At 39.5% G+C, this 20,884-nt stretch overlaps 1 protein-coding gene across 1 annotated transcript in view; it reads left to right on the top strand.

The window, feature by feature from the left end:
- The first annotated feature begins 12,638 nt into the window (after positions 1 to 12,638).
- The window catches only part of Gabrr1 (gamma-aminobutyric acid type A receptor subunit rho1), a 40,342-nt gene continuing 32,096 nt past the window's right edge, over positions 12,639 to 20,884 (top strand). The window contains exon 1 of the mRNA XM_003467437.3: positions 12,639 to 12,959. Within this exon, the coding sequence (XP_003467485.2) occupies positions 12,838 to 12,959 (122 nt within the window). The 5' untranslated portion in view covers positions 12,639 to 12,837. The remainder of the gene's footprint in view (positions 12,960 to 20,884) is intronic.

Here is a 20,884-nt window from a genome sequence, read left to right as displayed (position 1 = left end):
TTCTTTATAGCAGAGTAATACTCCATTGTATAAAAATATCACGGCTTTTTAAAATCCATTCCTCAGTTGATGGGCATTTAAGAAATGGTTGTTTCCAAGATCTGGTTATTACAAATTGTGCTGCTATAAACATGTGTGCACATATATCACTGTGGTATGATGTTTTAAGTTCTTCTGGGAATATGCCCAGCAGTGGAATAGCTGGGTCAAATGGGATCTCCAACCCCAGCTTTTTGAGAAATCTCCAGACTGACCTCCACAATGATTGCACCAGTCTACACTCCCATCAACAGTGCAGGAGAGTATCTTTTTCCCCATAGTCTCTCCAGCATTTGTTCTTGGTAGTTTTCTTGATCCTGGCCATTCTTTCAGGAGTGAGATGGAATCTCAGTGTGGTTTTAATTTGCATTTCTCTAATGACTAATGGTGATGAACATTTTTTCATGTATTTATTTGCCATTTGTATTTCTTCTTCTAAGAACTGTGTATTCATCTCAAATGCCCATTTTTGGATTGGGTCTTTGAATTTCGGGGGTCTGATTTTTTTTTTAATTCTTTATATGTTCTCCTTTATCTGAGGGATTGTTCACTAAGATTTTCCCCCAAATTGTGGGTTTTCTTTCACTATACAGGAGATTTCTTTTCACAAGCAAAAACTCTTTAATAGGATGCTATCCCAGTTGTTGATTCTGTGAAGTATTTCGCATGCAGTTTGACTCTTGTTCATGAATTCTTTACCTACCCCTAAGTCTTCAAGATTTCTGCCTACTTTGTCTTCCAACAAATTTAGTGTTTCTGTTTTAATACTTAGATCTTTGATCCATTTAGACTTTAGTACATGATGATAAGCATGGGTCTAGTTTCAGTTTTGGGCATATGGAGCTGAGAGTGCGACTCTAATGGGAGCGAGTTGCCCACCACTGTGCCTTACTGGGAGCTGCTTGCTGGGACTACAAGGACGTCACCCACTTTGGGAAGCAGGGACCAACTACACCCTGAGCTCCTGCTACTCTATTAAAAAAATTAAGCAGTGAGAAGGAAACTCTCTTCCCCCTCCCGCAGCCTTGCAGACTATGTCCTGCACCCTTCACAGGCAGAGTCTGGCATTGTGGTGCCTGACAAAAGGAAAAATGGTTTACCAGGTCAGCCCTGGATCACAAAACCAAGAAAGCTTAATGACTGGCAAGGGGGTTACAGGCGAACTGGGAGTTTGAGTATAGTTTAGAGGCTACTGCAGTGGTCAAAGGAAAAGAATAGTGTCAGTACAACTGGAAGCAGAGCCTGGTTACTTATTAGAAGTAGGATCAAAAAATATTAGAAGAAATTGAAAATAAGACTCACATTCCTTTTTGTTTGGTCTTTTTGAGACAGGGTCTCACTCTGCAGTTCAGGCTGGCCTTGAGTTCACTTTGTGCACAGGCTGGCCTCAAACTGGCAGCAGGTCTTTTACCTCAGCCTCCCCAGTGCTGGGATTACAGGTGTGTGCTACTGTGCCTGATGTGACTCAGATTCTTAACATTCCGCAAATCATTTCAGACATAAAGTAACAGAGGTTGTACTATGAATTCATTCATTTATATACTGAAAGTAATCAAGAAAATTTAATAAATAGAGCCATATTCCACATTCTTGATAAGAAGTATCAAGTTGTTTATTGTTCCCAACTTGATCTATAGGTTCAATGTGTATTAGCTTCCTCATCATTGAGACTCAATACCCAATACCCACAATTTGAAGGAGGAGAGGTTTAATTTGTTCACAGTTTCAATCCATGATAGGCTGGCGCTAAGGCAGAGGTATCATGGCAAAATGGCATGGCAGAGCAAAGCCTCTAAGTTCATGGCAGCTGAGATCAGAACAGAAGAATGAATGAAGGTTATATATAGTATTCCAGGTCATGCCTACGTTAGCCACCCGGAACACCCAGGAGTACGCGCCTCCAATCCTGGAGGAGCCAATCCCAATCAAATTGCAATTCTACCATAACCACCACATTCCACCCCTTTTCAACGTGCTACTCAAACACATCTCCTTAAGCCATACTTACTCTCCAAAGAAAGACAATAGGAAGTGTATAAATCCACCTAAAATAACGCAACTGTCCCACATATAGTCAGAAACAAAATAATCCCTTCCCCCAAAATGTCAATGTTCCAGCATTTTTCAAAGGTTTCAGTCTCTTATGAGACTCAAAGTAAATTTTTAGAGGAAAACTGTTGTGGTTTGTTTAAAGGCCCCCCAAAACCTCATTCAGTCATGGAAGCTACTGAGTCTAGTGTTTGTGATTGGTTTGTTGTCTACCGCTGGGATTGGCAATGTGAGTCCCGGGGCAGGTAACTGGCATACAATATAGGGGAGGAAAGGAGGTGTGCTTTCTCCCTCTTTTGTCTTGCTGTTTGTAGCTGCCGTGAACAGCTGCTCCTCAGCCATGCCGCCCTGCTTTGGAGTCAGCTGAGTATGGACTAAAACCTCCAAAAACTGTAAGCTAAATAAACTTATCCTTGCTTCACTTTGGGTATCAGGTATTTTGTCTCAACAATGAGAAAAAAGCAAGCAATACAGGAACCTTTGAAAAAATCAAAAGCAAGTTATATAATCCCAAGGTATAATAGCACAGGGTAAGCATTCCTATCCCAAAGGGAATGCATAGGGGGCTAGAAAAGAATCAGACAAGAGCAAAGCTGAAATTGCTCCCTCGGTGACTCTTTGCCTGGTCTTCCAGGCCTTCCTTTGAAATATGGGCATAACCCTCCTTGACCCTATAACTTGCATTCCTCACACCAGCAAAACCAACATCACATAGACAATGCCTAGGTAGCTGTCAGTGGAAGCAGTAGCTAGGACCCTGGGACCATGGCTGCAGGGACCTCTGAGTTCTGAATGATTGAGCACGGTGAAATGAAACCCGAGGAATCAATTCCCTAGGAAGCTCCTCCTGAGCAGGAATCCCAGGGACTCTCTTCTCAAAAACAAAAGCAAAACAAAGTTAACAGTTTTGCCTACAGTGGGTGGTGTCTTTTTGATCCCTAAGATGGCTTAAAGTCATCTTTCTTCTTGTATCCAACAAAGTGCCTTGGTTTCTTTTTAGTGGTGCTAATCTTTTTAACAACCATCCACCCTTTGTTCCCAACTTTACATGATTCTTTCTGAGTCAAAATTTAAGTTTTTCACATTTTCTTGATCTGCCTTTTGCCCTTTATTCTCACTATAAACCTGAATAAAGGCAGTCTCCAAAACCCAAACATGAATGTTGGGAAATTTCCTCAGCCAGATTAATTAGTCTACCTCCCTTAGTCTCAGTCATATACAAAGTCTCCATACATGGGCAAAATATAGATGAATTTTCTGCCAGAGTATAACTCACATGCCCTCTAATTCAACTGTGAAAGGAGTCCTTGTTCCTAAATAAAACCTCCCGAGCCTGGCCTTTCCTATCCATATTCCTATCTGTGCCCTAGTGTTTTGAGCTCTAGTCAGAATTACTCATCAGGTTTTTCTCCAGCCTGCATTCCAAAACTTTCCAAATCCCTACCATAAGCCAGTCAGGTATAGTCAAGGCAACACCCCTGCCTCTCTAGTTCCAACTTTTGGTATTAGCTATCTTGTCACTGAGATGCAATACCCCAAATCCACAATTTAAAGGAGGAAAGTGTTGTAGTCAGGGGTTAAAGGAGGAAAATGTTGTAGTGAGAAGAACAATTAGAATCAGGACACAAAAGTTATATTATTATTTTACGTTGGTCACCCAGAGTTTAACACAAGAAAGTGCAGGAAATCTGTCTACAACACCAAAGACATAGACTACTCAGCCAAGGGCCTAATATCCCATAGCAATGTCCCACATGAGTCCAGATGAAATCTTAGGACCCATGACAATGCCTCCTACAAGTCCAACTGGAGGTCTAGTGCCCACAAAAAGGATTCACACCAGTCTGTTTTATGGATCCGTGTTGGGAAGGCCCAAAGGTCAGTGGTGGAAGCCAGAAAGTGTACACCGGTGGGGTGAAGGAGCTGTGCTGGTAGGTTGAGTGTTCTATGCTGGAGCCCATAAGTCACACTCATAAGAAAGATCAGGCTGCCCTGAAAAGCACCACAGCCATCCTCAGCGACATCGAAGCTCCAAGCTCCTCAGATGATAAGATCAGTCAAGTACATGCCAGAAAGTCAACAGACGAGTTTGTCCTGGAGATTAAACAGCACACATCTTCCTCTTCAGATCCAGGAAGCAATGCTCAGTGTAAGGACCAGAACTCCCCCAAAGTGAACCACAGACACTCTCACCAATAAGGTCCTGAAATCCTCTGATAACAATGGTCGAACTCACACTGGGGAAGCTAGTCATGATGAGCTCCTCTAGGAGAACAAATGGCTCAAACAGCAACATTTAGAGAAACCCATGATTCCTCACCTAGAAGTTTGCTCCACCAATCCCCAGGCTGGATCTTAAAGCTAATCTAGTTGAAGCTCTACTCTACCCACCACATAATGCAATCTCAATCAAAATCTCAGCAGGGATTTTTTAAATGGATATCAGTGAAATGAATCTTAAATTTATATGGAAAGGTAAAATTTCTAGACTAGTTTATACAATGTTGAAGAATAAAGTTGAAGGGCAGACACTACTCAACTTCAAGACTTACTATAAAGCTATGTTAGTGGCAAAAGAATAGACTGTAGATCAGTGGAACAAAATAAGAAACTCAGAAACAGACCTACACAAATCAGAGCCAACTCATCCTTGACAAAGAAGCAAATGCAATTCATGGAAAAGGATAGTATTTACAAAAAATAGTTTTTCTAACAACTACACACATAAAAAAGAGCTGGACCCAGATGTTTATTCATGCAGAAAATATTAAATGATTTTTAAAATTGTTAGGCCACAAGTTTGTAGTGGTATTTATGATTTTAAAAATGTCTGGATAAAATTAAGGCTTTACTATGAAGATCTTAGTCTGAGTTATTCACCCTCAGCATTGCAGTGAAGGTAGAAGCAGTTATAAAATATTGGCCTTGGTGTATTAAAATTTTAAAATACAATTAACTTCAGGTAATTGGGTCTTCTTATTAATCTATTAATCTTCCCATCAGTCATGAATATTTCAGTTTAGATGATGGACAATCTCCAAATAGCCTATTGTCACCACCACATTCAATAAGTTAAGTAGGTAAGTGCTTTCAGTGTGGCACTATTTGGCTTACAGAATTGGTAACTCAGCAAGGAAACGGTGACAGAAATGACAAAGAGAGCACGTTACATATGGGCTTTTAAAGACCTAGAGATCAAGGAAACTAAATTGAATGAAAATAGCAGATGTAGCACAATGGTGATTACTTTGGAAGCACACTATAAATACCAAAGCCTTCCCGTCATGCCTTCTATTAATGATCTGACTAATATTCTGTTCTTTCTCTGTTTTAGGTTGATGTTTTGACGGATCGGAGTGGGTAGGCCCAGATAAGAAGGAGGCCAAAGGGAAAAAAAGTCTAGGAAAGCTGCCTGACTCAAGATGGAAAGCAAAATTGGAGAATTCACCAGACTGCTAAATAAATGTATTCTTTCTTTATTTTATAGTGACAGAGTTTTACCTAGGTGGAAGGTGATTTGTTATCTAGAGACTGTATTCTTCAGACTCTTTGCAGTTAAGAGCGGTTCTTAGCATGAGGCCAGGTTCTTAGCAATGAAACATGAACATGAGTGAGGAGTACAGCCCCCGTATCATTTGCTGAAAAGGAAGTAGCTTGCCTTTTATTTCGTCTCTTTGATTTTTCCCATGGCCCGGACTGTAGTCAGGGTGAAAGTTGGAATTGAACCAGGTATGTAAGGAACAAGATAGAAGGAACTTCATCCAGGAGCAGATTTCTCTATCAGCCTGGACTACTAATTTCTGCACGTGAAACATGAATATACTCTATTTTATTTATTGATCTTTGGGTGTTGCTATATTTTGGATCTTAAATGTCACCAGAAGTTTCATCTGTTAAAGCCTTGTCTGCTGCTTATGATGCTGTGTGGACCGGTTAGGAGATGGGGCCTTGCTAGAGCTATTTAGATCACTGGGTTGTGTCCTTAAAGGAGACTGTGGAAACCTGGCCCCTTTCTTTCTCCTTTTTGCTTCCCAGTCATGAGGTGAATGATTCGGTTCCACTGTGTGCTCCTATCACTTAGTAACACAGACCTAAAGCAACAAGCACAACTGATCATGAACTGAAATCCCTAAAACTGATTCAAAATAAATCCTGTCTTTTTACAAGGTGCTTATCTCAACAATAATGGAAAGCTGACCAACATGAAAGTCTTAATTACAGCTGCAGCTTAAATTATAGACAGAACAATGCAGAAATGCAGCTACATCAGGGACTGATAGCTGACCCTTCTGGTTACTGATTCATCAAATCCCTTTCCTTTGCTCTTTAATTTGCCCCTAATTCCCTAGGTGGACAGATCCAACCCAGGGCTGGGAGACTATGTTTAGGAACAGATAGAAGGAAACATTAATGTATTTGTACTTGGAAATGTGCAAAAGGGAGCAACTTGAAAGCAACTGAGAAGCACCCGGGGCTGTGGTCTAGGTCCAGGCTAGGTGTGGATTCCGAATGCCTTGTGTGCAGAACTGGGCTGGCTTTGAGGGATGGAAGCAAGAGAACACTTGAAGATCATGCAAAATTCAGCTAGAGTCAAGTCCTGCCAGGTCTTTCTCTCACTGAAGGAATGTCTTCCCTGGATGCCCTGTCCTGATTGGGGAAGGCTTCCTCATGATGGTTGAGGAGTAAGAAGAGGGAAAGAGGAGACTGGCATACTTATTACCAGGGTTTTCAGACAAAGCCCTGATCTAGGGGGCCCAACAGACTAGACTCAGACACTTATTTCAAAACACCAATCAGGCATTGGTCATGGTGGGGGAGCTCCTGTAATCCTGTTACTCAGGAGGCTGAGGCATGAGCCTGGGCTACATAGCAAGGCCCTATCTCAAAAACAACGACATCAAAGGAGATGAGCAGCAGTGAAGGGCAGGAAATGAGCTTTAATCAGCATGACCATGCCAGGAGGACAAATAAAAAGGTTCAAGATTATCATCAAGGGCTGATAGAAACTACAGAAAGTAGTAAATATTATGGCTTGTGTATATATGTACCATCAAAGCCTCGTGTGGTCATAGATGGAACTTTTCAGTGGTGGCTGAATCTACAGTGTGTGATGTTGGGAAAGACTCACGCTGTGATGCTAGGATTAAGGGTGTCCCACCGTGGATAAAATCTGAGAGACAGAAATAGGGCTGCTGTCATTGCTCATTACTTTTGCTTGCTGTCTTCTGCTTTCTGACTTCCATGAACTCTGCCATGCCCCTCCGCCATGCTACCCTGCCTTGGAGCCAGCCAGCTATGGACTGAAACCTCTACAAACTGTGAGCCAAATAAATCTTTCCTCCTTTGACTTTGGGTATTGAGTGTTTGTTTCAGCAACAAGAACAGGAACTATGACTAACAAAGGAAAGACTTGGACTTGACATAGCTGGCAGCGTAGGTAATTGTGGTCAAACATGGGCTAGCTGATTGTATCTCAGGACTGGGTCTGTGACATTTTGGAAGAGCCATCATTTTTTGAGGAGGCAATTCCATTCCCTTCAGGAGTTGGTGGCTCTGTTTGCAGGGCAGGGGCTTCCTCGCTTCCTCAGTTTCCATTATAGGTAACTGTTTCTAGTTGGGAAGAAATACCTTCATGGGGTAGCCTTCGAGGCTCTGGTTTTGCTGGAGTCCAAGTTTAGGACAATGACTGAAGACTTCTAGGCATACTCCTAAGGGTCTGGAACTGAATGTCTGTAAATCTCAGCAATTAGATAGCCTTACAACTCCTGACCAATTACTTCAGTTACTCTTTTCTTGGTTTTCTCAGTCTTGAAAGAAGATGATATATGTAGGTAATTAGCATTAATGAACCCTATATTAGTAACACTCTTTAAGTGATTAACATGCCTATGAACAAGAGCCAAGCAAGACTCTGACCTAAAGTTTTAGCTTAATGAAGGAGACAGGTACAAAAATGAAGGTAGAGATGTCAAGATTCATCATGCTTTTAGTTTGGGCACTTGTAGGTCTGAGCTCTAAGTCTCTGCGACACACTGATTTAGGAAAAAGATAAAATTTGGTAAAAACAAAAATTTTTTTTGTTTTAAAAATTGATCTGGAAATATAATACTTCAGTCTGTCTAGATCCTTCTTAAGCTTGGCATTGGCCCTATCTGCTTCTTTCAGGCAGCACTTCATCTTTACAGCTCCCTCCTACATCTTTGTCCTACAAAGATGGCATAGATGTTCACCACAGTGTAGCCTGTGGTGCTAATGGAAAATGCAGTTTATTAAAATGCTTATAATTGGGGAAAAAGGAACTCTCCTGCACTGTTGGTGGGAGTGCAGACTGGTGCAACCACTGTGGAGGTCAGTCTAGAGATTCCTCAAAAATCTGGGAGTGGAGGTCCCATTTGACCCAGCTATTCCACTGCTGGGCATATTCCCAGAAGAACTGAAAACATCATACCACAGTGATATATGTGCACCTATGTTCATAGCAACACAATTTATAATAGCAGATCTTGGAAACAACCTAAGTGTCCATCAACTGAAGAATGGATAAAAAAGTTGTATTTTTATATAGTGGAGTACTACTCAACTATAAAGAATGATCACATTGAGATATTTACAAATAAATGAGTACAACGTGAGACCATACTCATAAGCGAAATAAATCAAACTCACATGTATAAATACTATATGGTCTGCCTAGTGTAAGAAATAGTAAGAGTACATTAGAGTTTAGGGTAACCATTCTCCATTACATTGTTTTGAAACCTTATAATGATCACAGTTGTATTGTGTTTGTCCCAGGTTTTTGATATTATTATCTGTGATGGTCTGAACAGCTAATTTGAGGGAAACAAGTCATTATAATAGCCAGTACTGATATAATATCATCTTACTCTGAAGTCCTACCATTCTCTTTCTCTTCTGTTTCCATTGGCTCTATCATGTTGTACCCTATTGGACTGTATTACGTGTGAAAATATAAACAAATTTTCTAGGGAAAATGAGATAATATCGTAGCTATTGTTTATTTTCTATTATTTGGTTCTGAAAGCCCTGTAATACTCTCATTCTCTTGAATGTTTTTATACTATTTTGTTATGTTTAATAGTATTGTATATGAAGTTATCCTCAACTATTTCAAAGAAAGAGACATCATGGTAGTTACTGTTAATTATGGGTTGTCTTCTGGTGAAATACTGTGTTGCTTACATTGTTCTGTTCTGATCTACTCTGTTGTCCTGTTTTGTCTTAATCTCTTTAAAATAAGAAAAATGCTTATAATCAGGGAGCAGCAAAGTGTACCTGGCTTTCTGGGCTCTCGTAATTGAAGTGAGAGGACTACTTGGGCTGGGTGTCGTTACCTGGGGCAAGGACAGAGGTCTGTAAGAGGCCTGGTTCCAGGCCTCAGTCTTCGTGCCCTGGGACAGGAAAGCTTTGCTGTGGAGGCTCAGCAGGTAGTCTCAGCTTGTCCTCCCGGTAAGCTGACTAAGCTGACTCAGACCAGTGAGTCAGCTCTCTGCTAAGCTACTGAGGGGAACATTCATGTTTGAGGACTTCTAGATTTGCTCTCTTTGGTTATGCTCAAATTCCTGGACTCTATTGCTAGCCTCTAAACCAAGAGAGAAAGGTATTTCCCAATGTGGCATCACATGTCCATTCATGCCCTCTCAATACCCAACTTACGCATTTCTGTTCTGCACATTTTGATGTACTCGACCCCGGGGTATCTTTCCTTTGTCCCTTGGTTCTTCAGTTCAGTAAGTGACTACAGATTATCTGATCATGCCAACCGTACTTTACCTCTGCAGACATCACGTGCTCTGCCTTTATTTCCTGACAGTCCTCTTAAAGGATAACTTATAAAAGAAGACTCTCAGGTTCCTATAAAATGAACAAGTTATCAAAAGTTCTATTTAATTAGTGAGAGGGCCAGTAAGATGTAACAAATGATTTAAAAGAAGACTTAATTTACAGGGATTTATAGCCTCTATCAGACAAAAGAGGTCATCTGTATGGTTCCAGACAGGAATGACAGGCATTAATATCAATGTCTGCCTTTATAGACTTGTGGAATAACTTAGTCAAGGACAATCAGAGGCATTCATCCCATAAAATCAGGTAATTCTGGGAAGATCTGCTGTACATGGCTCAGCATTCTACTGAAAGGACATTCAGTAACCTTTTTTGACTATTTTATTTGGGTTTTTGTTTGTTTGTTTTTTGGTACTGGGAATCAAACTCACAACCTTGCACTTGCCAAGCAGGTGCTTAAGCCACTGAGTTAAATCTCTGGCCCTTTTTTTGACTATTTTAAAGGCTAATGACTTGATTTTGGACAAGCTTCCTTGTTCTTATGATTATACAGGGTTTAAAAGACTGATTGTTCCTGAACACACGCACGCACACACACACACATATACACATACACACCTGGAGGTTGGTTTCCTTAGGTTTAGTTGATTTCTTCCATAGAATCATCAAAGAGTATCATCACCAAAGAGGCTCCTAACAGCTGATTTTGCAAAATCTAGAGCCATGTGATATTGAATAATATCAAATTAATTTTTGTCTAGAAGCTACTATAAGGAATATTAGTTTGGACTTTTCTTTCTTTCTTTTTTTTTTTTCCTTTTTTTGGTACTGGGGATGGAACTCACAACCTTGTGCTTGTCAGGCAGGTGCTTATACCTCTGAGCCAAATCCCACCCCTAGTTTGGACCTTTTAAGTGTCTATTGCTTTCTATGCTACTGAGGTTAGGAAACCAAGCCTAAGAAGTTCTACCAAATTTTACCTGCAAATCCTTTTCCTCCACACTTTGTAAAAGATAAGGACTTGGTTGGAGGTGATTTTTGTCATTACCTGTCAATCTAGACTCGATAAACTATCCCTAAGCCAATTACACAAACATAGATTCCATAAATACAGCCAACGTTTTTCCCTTAAAATACCTCGTTACTCCTAGTTAAATGAATTTCACTATTACATACCACAATCCTGGGCAAGGCTTGGTTGCATTATCAATTCTTCCAATTATCCTGGCATAAAGGACAACAGATTCTTACTGAATCTATGCAAACAACGGTATCATCATGAAGTGTAAAGAGGCAGGGTGCTTCTCAGTTTGGAAGGAGAGAATCACATCAGTGGGAATCATAATATTTTAAAATGTTTCATTTTAGTTTATGAAAGCAGAATTCACTATTTATTGTGAATCATAGGTAGCATAAGAATAAAGAGGAAGGGTTTCTATATCTAGGAAATACAACTCTGAAATAAGTCAACAATGTTCTAAATAACCTCAATAAAATTCCCTTCATCAATGCTTTTAGTCTATTATAATTGTTAGTCCATTTTCTGTTGCTGTAAGAAAATAACTGAATAATGTATTTTTAAGAATCCTTACTTAGTTCACAGTTTTGGAAACTGAGAGTCCAAAGTCAGGAGGATCCATCATTTCAGCCTCTGGTGAGGGCCTTCCAGCTACATCAGAACTTGGAAGATGGTATCGTGGCAGAAGGAAATGAGAGATGAAGAGAACAGTCTCACTATCAGACAGAAGACAAGAGAAAGTCAGGTTTCTCTTTTTACACAACTCACTCTCTTGGGAAGCAGTAGGGTCTCTTCAGAACTACATCGAAGGCTTCTGAAGACAGCCCTGCACATGACCTAATTACCTTTCATTACATCCTACTCTTAAAGGTTCTATCAACTCAACATTGCCTCTCTGAGAACCAAGATTCCAGCACACAGACCTCTGGGAGATACACTCAAACCATATCCAAGCAACATAGCAGCACTCAGTTCTTATTCTGTGGGATCTTAGATTGGTGGTAAATCTGTCTGTCTTTCAGCTACAGAGTTCTAGGAATCTTACTTACTTGGTCCAAGAGAGTATGGATGCTATCCAAACCATGTCAGTTGGGCTTTGAACAGCCCATAATTTGGAAAACCGAGTGTATCCCTCATCCACAGGTTGTGAGACTGTTAGCTTATCGATATATTATTGCAGTCTCTGAGCAAGTGTCAAAGGGAAAGAAATACCATCTGCAGACAACAGACTTGATATTTATAGTGCAGTCATTGCCAGTATTTGTCAATGAAGTTCAGTTCATAAGAATAATGCAACTGACAAGGAAATTTAGTTCTCTCTGTGCAGAACAAGGTTTTTATTTTTAAGCCTCTACTTGTTCTGTCTATATAGAAGGTCTGTCCAGGTACCGATCGATCCTTGAAAGTCTAGGGATTCAGCCACAATGCAATGAGGGGGCAGGGAGCTGTTCAAATCTAGCCCTCAGCTCAGCAAATAGTAAGGGCTGACAGCTTAAAATAGAACTGGGGAGGAGCTCATTAACATGACATGCCAAGTAGTTCAGCGCCTTGGGCCCTTTAAATTCTGGAAATTACTTTGATCCATTTTTATTTCCTTCTATTCAATAGGCCAAAAAATACAGAACTTTACCAACATTGATCAGAATTTGATGATTAACCAATTTAGACCAGCCAAGATAATTGTTCTTCAGGGACACAGAAATTCAACCTCTGTTCAGAAAATCCCTGACATCTGACGTAGGAGGATTTATAGGTTTAGTGGAAATTGCTTTCTCCTGCTCACCAGATTACATACTGCTGGTTGATTTTTTGCATGAGTAAACATCCTCTTACTAATGAACAGACCAATAATGTCTTAAAAAAGAAAAAGAACATCCCTTTTCTTTTCGCAGTTTCTGGAGAGAGCTGTTTGGATTTGGAAACCCATGTTGGCTGTCCACAATATGAAATTTGGCATCTTTATTTTGTGGTGGGGATGGGTTTTGGCCACTGAAAGCAGAGTGCATTGGCCAGGAAGAGACGTACACGAGATGTCTAAGAAAGGCAGGTGAGTGGATGTTGGGGGACAGAGGACTTAAGAAAGAGGGTGTGCAAAGCTAGCTTTCAGCGCTGTTCTGGAAACCAAGCATCATTCCCAGCTTATGTGCTTTGTGTGGATTCCTTTATCTTCCTTTTCCATTTGTTCTCCTGTTTCCCTTCTTTAGAGAGTTTGAATTACGTTTTCTTTTATAATGATGCTACTATTAGTTATTACCATTGTATATCCTTAAATTCTTTATTATCTGTCCTGAACGAAAGAGAGATTCGAGAAAAAAAGGATTATATACATTTTTCTTAAAAACCAGGGGCAAATTTTTGATATCTGCATCCTATGGTTAGAACAAATCTCTGTGTTAGAAAGAATCTGTTTGTTCTCAAATCACTAATGGGAACCTTTCAATCTGTGAGAATGATTCTATTATTTTTAATTGTTTGTGTGATACACATGTGTTTCTTTTAATCTTAAAAGAGCAGGGTTTTTTTAAAGTTGTATGGTTATAATGATTGTTAGATTGTCCCCTACCTGTAAATTGGGAGGGGGTAGGGTTGGCGCTGCCAGTGCTGTACGTGCCGCCCGGTCCGTCCCAGCCTGTGCAGATGGGGCTTAGATAGGAGCCACTCCCCACCTGCCCTGCACACAAAGCCTCACCTGGGCAGCTCTGACGGCAGCACTGGTGTTATGTGAGCTGCTTGGATGGCACTGGCCAGTAAAATAGGGCAATGGAGACGACCTAATGGCTGTCTCTAATGCATCTTTGCTGATGAGGAAATGGTGCGGGGATCTGATTTTTGAGCATTCGTCTTAACTCCAAATCCAACTTTAGTTTTCTTTATATCTGGCTTTAAATATGAAGGGTCAGAAATATCAATTAATGTGAAAAGAGATCCAGGTTTTGGGCAGTTTGAGGCAGCAGGAGGGCTGTATATCTTGCTACTTGATGTATTCTTCCCTGGAGTTTGGGAGATGGGCTCCTAACAGGGAGCTGAAATGCCTAACACTTACTTCAACCTGTTCTTACGATATCACAAAACTAGGACCTGAACTCTCCAGTGGTCACAGAGAGGTCTGGGGCACTGAAAAAGAACAGTGTCCAACCAGTTAGCAGGTGGTTAGGAAAACAGCATGGTTTGTGGAGTGGTGCAGCTGTAGAGATTGTTTGAATCAAATATGCTAAAGGCACTGGGAATGAACTCTATTTGTTGTCATAAAAAACTTCTCAGCCTCTCTTCTAAGCCAGAGTTAGAGTGCTGACCTATTAGCAAATGCCAATGATTAGAAAATCCCAGAGAATAAAAATGGCTTTTGGCTTAAAAATTACTTTTAATTAAAAATTCTTTACTATTAAATTCTTTATTTTTAAAATTTTATTGTAAATTGACAAATTATAGTTGTTTGTACAGATGGGGTACAAAGAGATGTGATATATGGCATACAATGTGTAATGATTAAATCAAGCTAATTAACATATCCATGCAAGTTCATAATCCCAGCACTCTGGGCGGATAAAACAAAAGAATCTCAAGTTCAAGACCAGCCTGGGCATTTTAGCAACTTAGCAAGACCCTATCTCAAAATAAAAAAGAAACAAAGGGCTGAGGATGTAGCTCAGTTTGAAGGCCCTGAGTTTAATCCTGGAGTACAGAAAAATGAAACAAAAAAACATATCCACCAACACAAATACTATTTTCTTGTGGTGAGATTTGAAATGTCTTTTAGCAGTTTTGAAATTTGAGTCATTAACTATAGTCACTACACTGTGCAGTACATCTCAAAAACCATATTCCTTTTATCTAGCTGAAATTTTGTCCCCTTTGACAGCATCTTCTCTGTTTCTATGAGTTCAGTTGTTTTAGATTTCACAGGAAAAGTGTGGTGGATAGGTCTATTCGGACATTAAATTTAAGCACTTGGTCAGATACCCGGTGGAGATTTCTTTTAAGCATTTAACAACAGTTAGGCAACTGAAGTGGGGTTAGGGTTCTGGCCTAGGAAGGAGCCCAAGAGTCTTAGGTATTTGTATCTCTGTGCCTGATTTATTGAACTTAGGATAATGTCTTCCAGGTTCATTCATACTATAAGTGTTGGAGTCCCCATCTTTCAAAGGACGGATACCATCCCATTGTACATATATATTATGCCTTCCTTATCCATTCAGCCCATGATGGACAGACATTTAAGGAGAGCCCTTAAACTGGCCATTGTGAATAGAGCTGCAGTGAGTGTGGGAATGCAAACACTGAATTCAAAATCTTTGGATATATACTTGCAAGTAACATTGCTAGGTCATACGAACATCTAAACAAATTTTCATTTCTCAAAGAACTTCTACAGTTTCATATGATAGCTGTACTAATGAACATTCTCACCAGTAGCATAGAAGGATTCCCTTTTCTATGCATCTGCTCTAGCAACTGACATCTGTCTTTTTGATGACAGCCATTCTGACATGTATGAAGAAATATCTCACTGTGGCTTAAAATTACATTTCTCAAGGGCTGGGGGTTTAGCTCAGTGGTGTAAGTGACTGCTTGGCAAACACAAAGTCATGAGTTTGATCCCTAGTGCCAAAAAGAAAAAAAAAAAAAAAGCAAAATACTCCCTCTTGCTTCAATCATAAAGTTACATTTCTCTAATGATTACCGATATTGAGCATTTTTTTAATGTATCAGTTGGTATTTGTATGTCTTTTTTTTTAAATTGAGTTTCTTTGACCTTCTAAAATAATTTGGGGCTATGGGATGTCACCATGTGGCCAGGCGGGTCTCCAGCTCCTGAACACAAGCAATCCTTCCACTTCATCCTCCAGAAAGCTAAAACCATAGGTGCTCTCTGCTGACCCAGTCTCCCGATCCCTGCTACTGAGGATTTAACTCAGGGCCTTGCACATCAAGTGCTCCATAGTTCAACTACATTTTCAGCCTTTTAAATTTCAAGATAGCGTTTTTCTCAGTTGCCCAGACAAAGCTCAAACTTGCAGTCTGCCTGCCGCAGCCTCTTAAGTAGCTAGGATTACAGCAGTATGTCACCCTGTCAGTCTCTAATGTGCCCTTTTAAAAAATCTAGGGAAAAGAAAGAAAAAAGGAAAATATCTGGGCATGTTGTTTTTCTTGTTATTGAGTTCCTTGTATATTTTGGATAGTTGCATTCTGTCAGTTGTTTCCTTTGCTGTGTAAAACCTTTTTAATTTGGTGTAATCCCATTTGTATACTTTGCTTCTGTTGCCTGAGCTTTTAGGGTCAAATCTAAAAATACTATTGCAAATCACTGCCATTTAGATTTCCCTGGTTTTTTTTTTTTTTTTTTTTTTTTTTTGAGACAAGGTCTCACTATGTAGTTTAGGCTGGCCTTGAATTCACTGTGTAGCCCAGGCCGGCCTAGAACTCATGATGACCTCTCGCCTCAGCTTCCCAAATGCTGATATTACAGCCATGTACAACTATACCCAGCTCCTAGCAGTTTTACAGTCTTGGGTCTTACATTTGAATTTCTGTTCCATTTTTAATTGATTTTTTTTTTCTTTTGAGACAGGTGTTGTTATATAGTTTAGACTGGCCTTGAATTCATGGTGATCCTCCTGCCTCAGCTTCCCAGGTTCTGGGATTAGAGGCATGTGTCAATATGCCTGGCCTGAATTGATTCTTATATATGGTATGAGATAAAAGTCCAATCATTGTTTTGCATGAGGATATTCAGTTTTCTCAACTTCTTTTTTAAAAGAGGTTGTCAAGCTAAGTGTGGTGGTGCACACATGTATTTTGGAGAGTGAGGCGGGAGGATTGCCGTGAGTTTAACGCCAGCCTGGACTACATAAGCAAGCTCTCAAGACTAACCTGCTCTACATACAGGACTCTCTCTCAAACCAACCAACCAACCAACCAAAAAGAGGTTGTCATTGTTTCATTATGTATTGTTGGCAACTTTGTTGACTGTAAATTCCTACATTCATTTTTAGGCTCTATTCATATTCATTGTTGATTTTTATGCCTGTAACATGCTGTTTTAATTATAGCTTTGCAAGATAGTTTGAAATCAAGTAGTGAGATGCCTCCAACTTTGTTCTTTTTAACATTTTATTTTAGCTATTTGAGATATTTTGTGACTTTGTACACATTTTAGTTTTTTCTATTTCTGTGAAAAATGTCATTGGAATTTTGATGGAGATTGCATTGAATATATAGAGAGAGATGAGTACAAAGGATATTTTAAAAATATGAATTATTCTTTTTTATTTAAAGAAAGACAAAACAAAACAGAAAATGGGTAGAAATAGTACATACTTTCAAAGAAAAAAATAAACAGTAATAAATCACTTGTTGATGTTTACATATTGTCTTCTTACAAATAATTGTTCAAGATACAAAAGTGGAACATATAAATGGGAATTCAAACAGGGAGACTGCAAAAAGTTCTGTTCAACTAGCTAATGAAAACTTTGTAATATGACTATCAAGCCTATACACTTAAACATGTATGCATTTATACATATCTTCATTTATGTTGAGATTAAATAAACGAAAGCAGACTAAAATTGCTCTGAACAAAGATTCATAGTATTGCTGGATTTCACATCATGACACTCCAGGATCAGCACTAGGTACTGTAGTGCCTTTTTTTCCTTCAAAGCATTTGTTCATCATGCGTCATAAGATCAGTTCTTGTAAACTGTTTTTAGGTTTTATGCAAGCATGAGTCTTAACATGTATTTCTACCCTTTCTATATTAGAGGGAGAAACAGAACAAAGCAGGACAGAACAAAACATATTCCAATAGACACATAAAACTACAAAGACATATAAAACTGCTGTACAAAGAGTTCTGTCATGATTACTGTGTTGTCTCTTGTTATCATCAATAGAATTGGCTATATCATCAGCTAAAGTATAATTGAATATATCAGTACATAACAGTATTAATAGAAATACAACTTTTTAGACAGTGTAGAACTACAAAAACAGGTAGTAATCAAATCAGAATGGGTATCAAAGTGAATCATTGTCATTTTCAGTATAATTATCTATACTCTCTGACTTGATTCTATCAACCTAACAGTTTTGAATAAAATCTTCCAATAGCATGCAGCAATCAAACAAATTAGATTTAAATAAGATCAGTCATGATATAACAGTGTAAGTTATACAGGGATCCAGATTAAGTTAATAGGAAATTAAAGATGATTACTGTGCTATATCCTGATAATTTTGGGATAGCTGTCTGTGCCCTCAGATCTAGTGCTTGTATACAAACTGGGACGTAATAAGTTCTATCTAAGCAGAGTGGTGCGAGTAATATGGGTTTTAATTCCTGATACACTATTAGCAATACCTTCTGCTGTCTTTTCAAAGACTATTCCTCCCCTTTCATTCCCCAGGGTGTACTGAGTATTTTTGGGTCTCCCCAACACCCTCAGTTTTATATTGCAGGGGGCAACCTGCTATTTACCTAAGTGTTTCTGAACTTTTTCACTCCTGGACTTGATCTCTAGTTGTATTTTTTTTTAACTTATTAAAGACTGTCTTTCCAACCTATCCATAAATACTGGTTCAGTTACCCCTATTACTCTCCGGTTCATATAGAGTTCTGTTTTCTCATATTTGATTTTGGTCCATATATCCTTCTTCAGGTTAATTATATTTCCTATAAAGAGCATCTCAGTGGATCCTACTTCTTGATCCACTCTGCCTGCGATTTTCTCTTTTTTTCCTTAATTTAGTGTATCTAGGCCATCTATATGAGAAATTATATCCAACCTTCTCAGCCTCATTTCTGTTGTGCTCTTTTTCTGTCATTAGTTGTTCATGTGTCTTTTTCATTTTGCTTTTTGCTCCATTCATTGGGGCCTCTCTGCCACAGTTCCTGAAATCCTGGTGCTTTTCTCTTCTTTAGAATGTCCTGCAGTATTCTCTGTAGAGTTGGATTGGTGGTTGCGAATTCCCCCAGTTCCTCTTTATCTTGGAAGCATCTTGTTTCTCCATTAATTTCCAGGGACATTTTTCAGGGTACATCAATCTTGGATGGTGGTTATTTTCTTTCAAGACTTGGAATACTTTGTTCCACTCTCTTCTCAATTTGATGGTTTGTGCTGAGAAGTCTGCTGTAATTCTGATGGGCTTTCCCTTGCAGGTAATCTGTTCCTTGTCTCTGACAGCTTTTAATATTCTGTTCTTATATTGGATTTCTGGGATCTTGATTATTATATTTCTGAGTGTAGTTCTGTTTTGGTTGTAGGTGGCTGGAGTTCTGTATGCCTGATATATCTGAATATCTTTTTCTTTCCTATGTTTGGGAAGTTTTCCTTAATTATTTCTGTGAATAGCCTTTGCAGTTCCTTTGTTTGTACCCCTGCTTCTTCATTCACATTCTTTATTCTCAAATTATAGATCCTCTGTCATCTTCTAGCCTTTTTATTATTAGTGCTTCTTTCCTTGTTATTTTTAAGAAATTTTTCCTTTCATGATCCCACATTGCAAACCTGTCCTCTAGTTCGGATAATCTATCCTTAGTTTCTTTCAAGCAGTTTTGCCACCTTTCAATGGAGTTTTTAATTTCCTGATAATCTCTTTGAACCTGCTTCATGTATTCTATGTTTTCTCTATTTTCTTTATCAAACAATTCTCCCCTTTTTTGGTGTTCTTCCCTTCTTCCATCTGTTTTTTTCTTGAGATATGCTTAGCATTTCTTTTTCCTTTCTTTCTTTCTTTTTTTTTTTTTTTTTTTTATCGCTACCGGGAATTGAACTCAGGACTGCCTGCTTGCAAGGCAGGTGCTTATGCCACTGAGCTAAATCCCCAGCCCCGTGCTAGCATATCTTTAATTGTTCTATTTATATCTTGCTTTACTTGGTTAAATACTTCACTTTTGAACTCGTCTATTAGGTCCCAAAGGTATCTCTTTATGTCCACGGGTGCTGTGTCTGATATTGCATATTTTCTGTCCTCAGTCTCCTTTGCATTTACCTTTCCTGGATCAGTGTTCTCAGGATTAGGGACTGGGGACCCTTTCTTGTTGCTTCCTCTTCTCATATTTTTTCTTTCTTCCATACGGATGTATAAAGGAGGCCCAGATTCTTTCTTTGTTGGTTACAGTTTGTCTGAAGCGCACTGACTAGGTGCTCCTGTCCACACAAGTGTACTACAGAGGTATAGACTGGGGCAGCCTATGCTGGGCCCGCCCCTCCAGGTCAGTCAACCTGCTGAAGGCTTCACTGCATTAGGGTGCGCTGCCAGGTGTAGGGACTTGGTTTGGGCTAGCCTATTGGGCCTCAATCCAGAGCGTGACCCAGGTCAAGTGCTCCCCACCAATCCTGTTTGAGATGGGAGCAGCTGACTGAAGTCACTGCAGCTCCTTGTACTGGCCAGTCTGCTCGGTCCCAGAGTGTCCTCTGTAGGAGCATCTTTGTCTATGGAAGGGTTTTTATTCCCACCACTCACTGCAGGTCAGTGCAGGTTCCCCGCCAGCTCGGCTCTGCTCTCAGTTCAGTTCACCAATTCACATCCTTAGTGCAAATGCATCTCCAGTGAGTTGAAACTGGTGGGCTTTTGGGTAGCTTGGTAAGTTTCTGCTGCATGGGTTCAAGCAGCAAGTTCACGCAGCAGCACCGATACTGTAGTTGTTCCAATAGGAGCACCGGGACTGTATGCTTAATTGGTTTCTCTCAGCTTAGTTTGTTCCTGGGTCAGGAGGGTCTCCCTCTGTTTGGGACTCCCCAGGCTGTATTATTTTTGGAATCTAAGTTGACTATCTCAGGGAGCCTCTGTAGCTTGCTGTTATCTATCCACCATCTTTTTCAAGTCTTCCAATATTAATTATTCTAATTCATGAAAATGGTATATCTTTCTACTTATGTGCCTTTAATTTCTTTTGTCAGTTTTTTGTAATTTTTATGTACAGATTTTCACTATTTTGGTTAAATTTACTCTTAAGTACTTTAATTT

The sequence above is a fragment of the Cavia porcellus genome, unplaced genomic scaffold (assembly GCF_034190915.1).
Source record: "Cavia porcellus strain 051 isolate PalLab524CR breed Dunkin Hartley unplaced genomic scaffold, mCavPor4.1 scaffold_22, whole genome shotgun sequence".
Lineage (NCBI taxonomy): Eukaryota > Metazoa > Chordata > Mammalia > Rodentia > Caviidae > Cavia > Cavia porcellus.
This window is presented reverse-complemented; position numbering and strand designations above follow the sequence as displayed.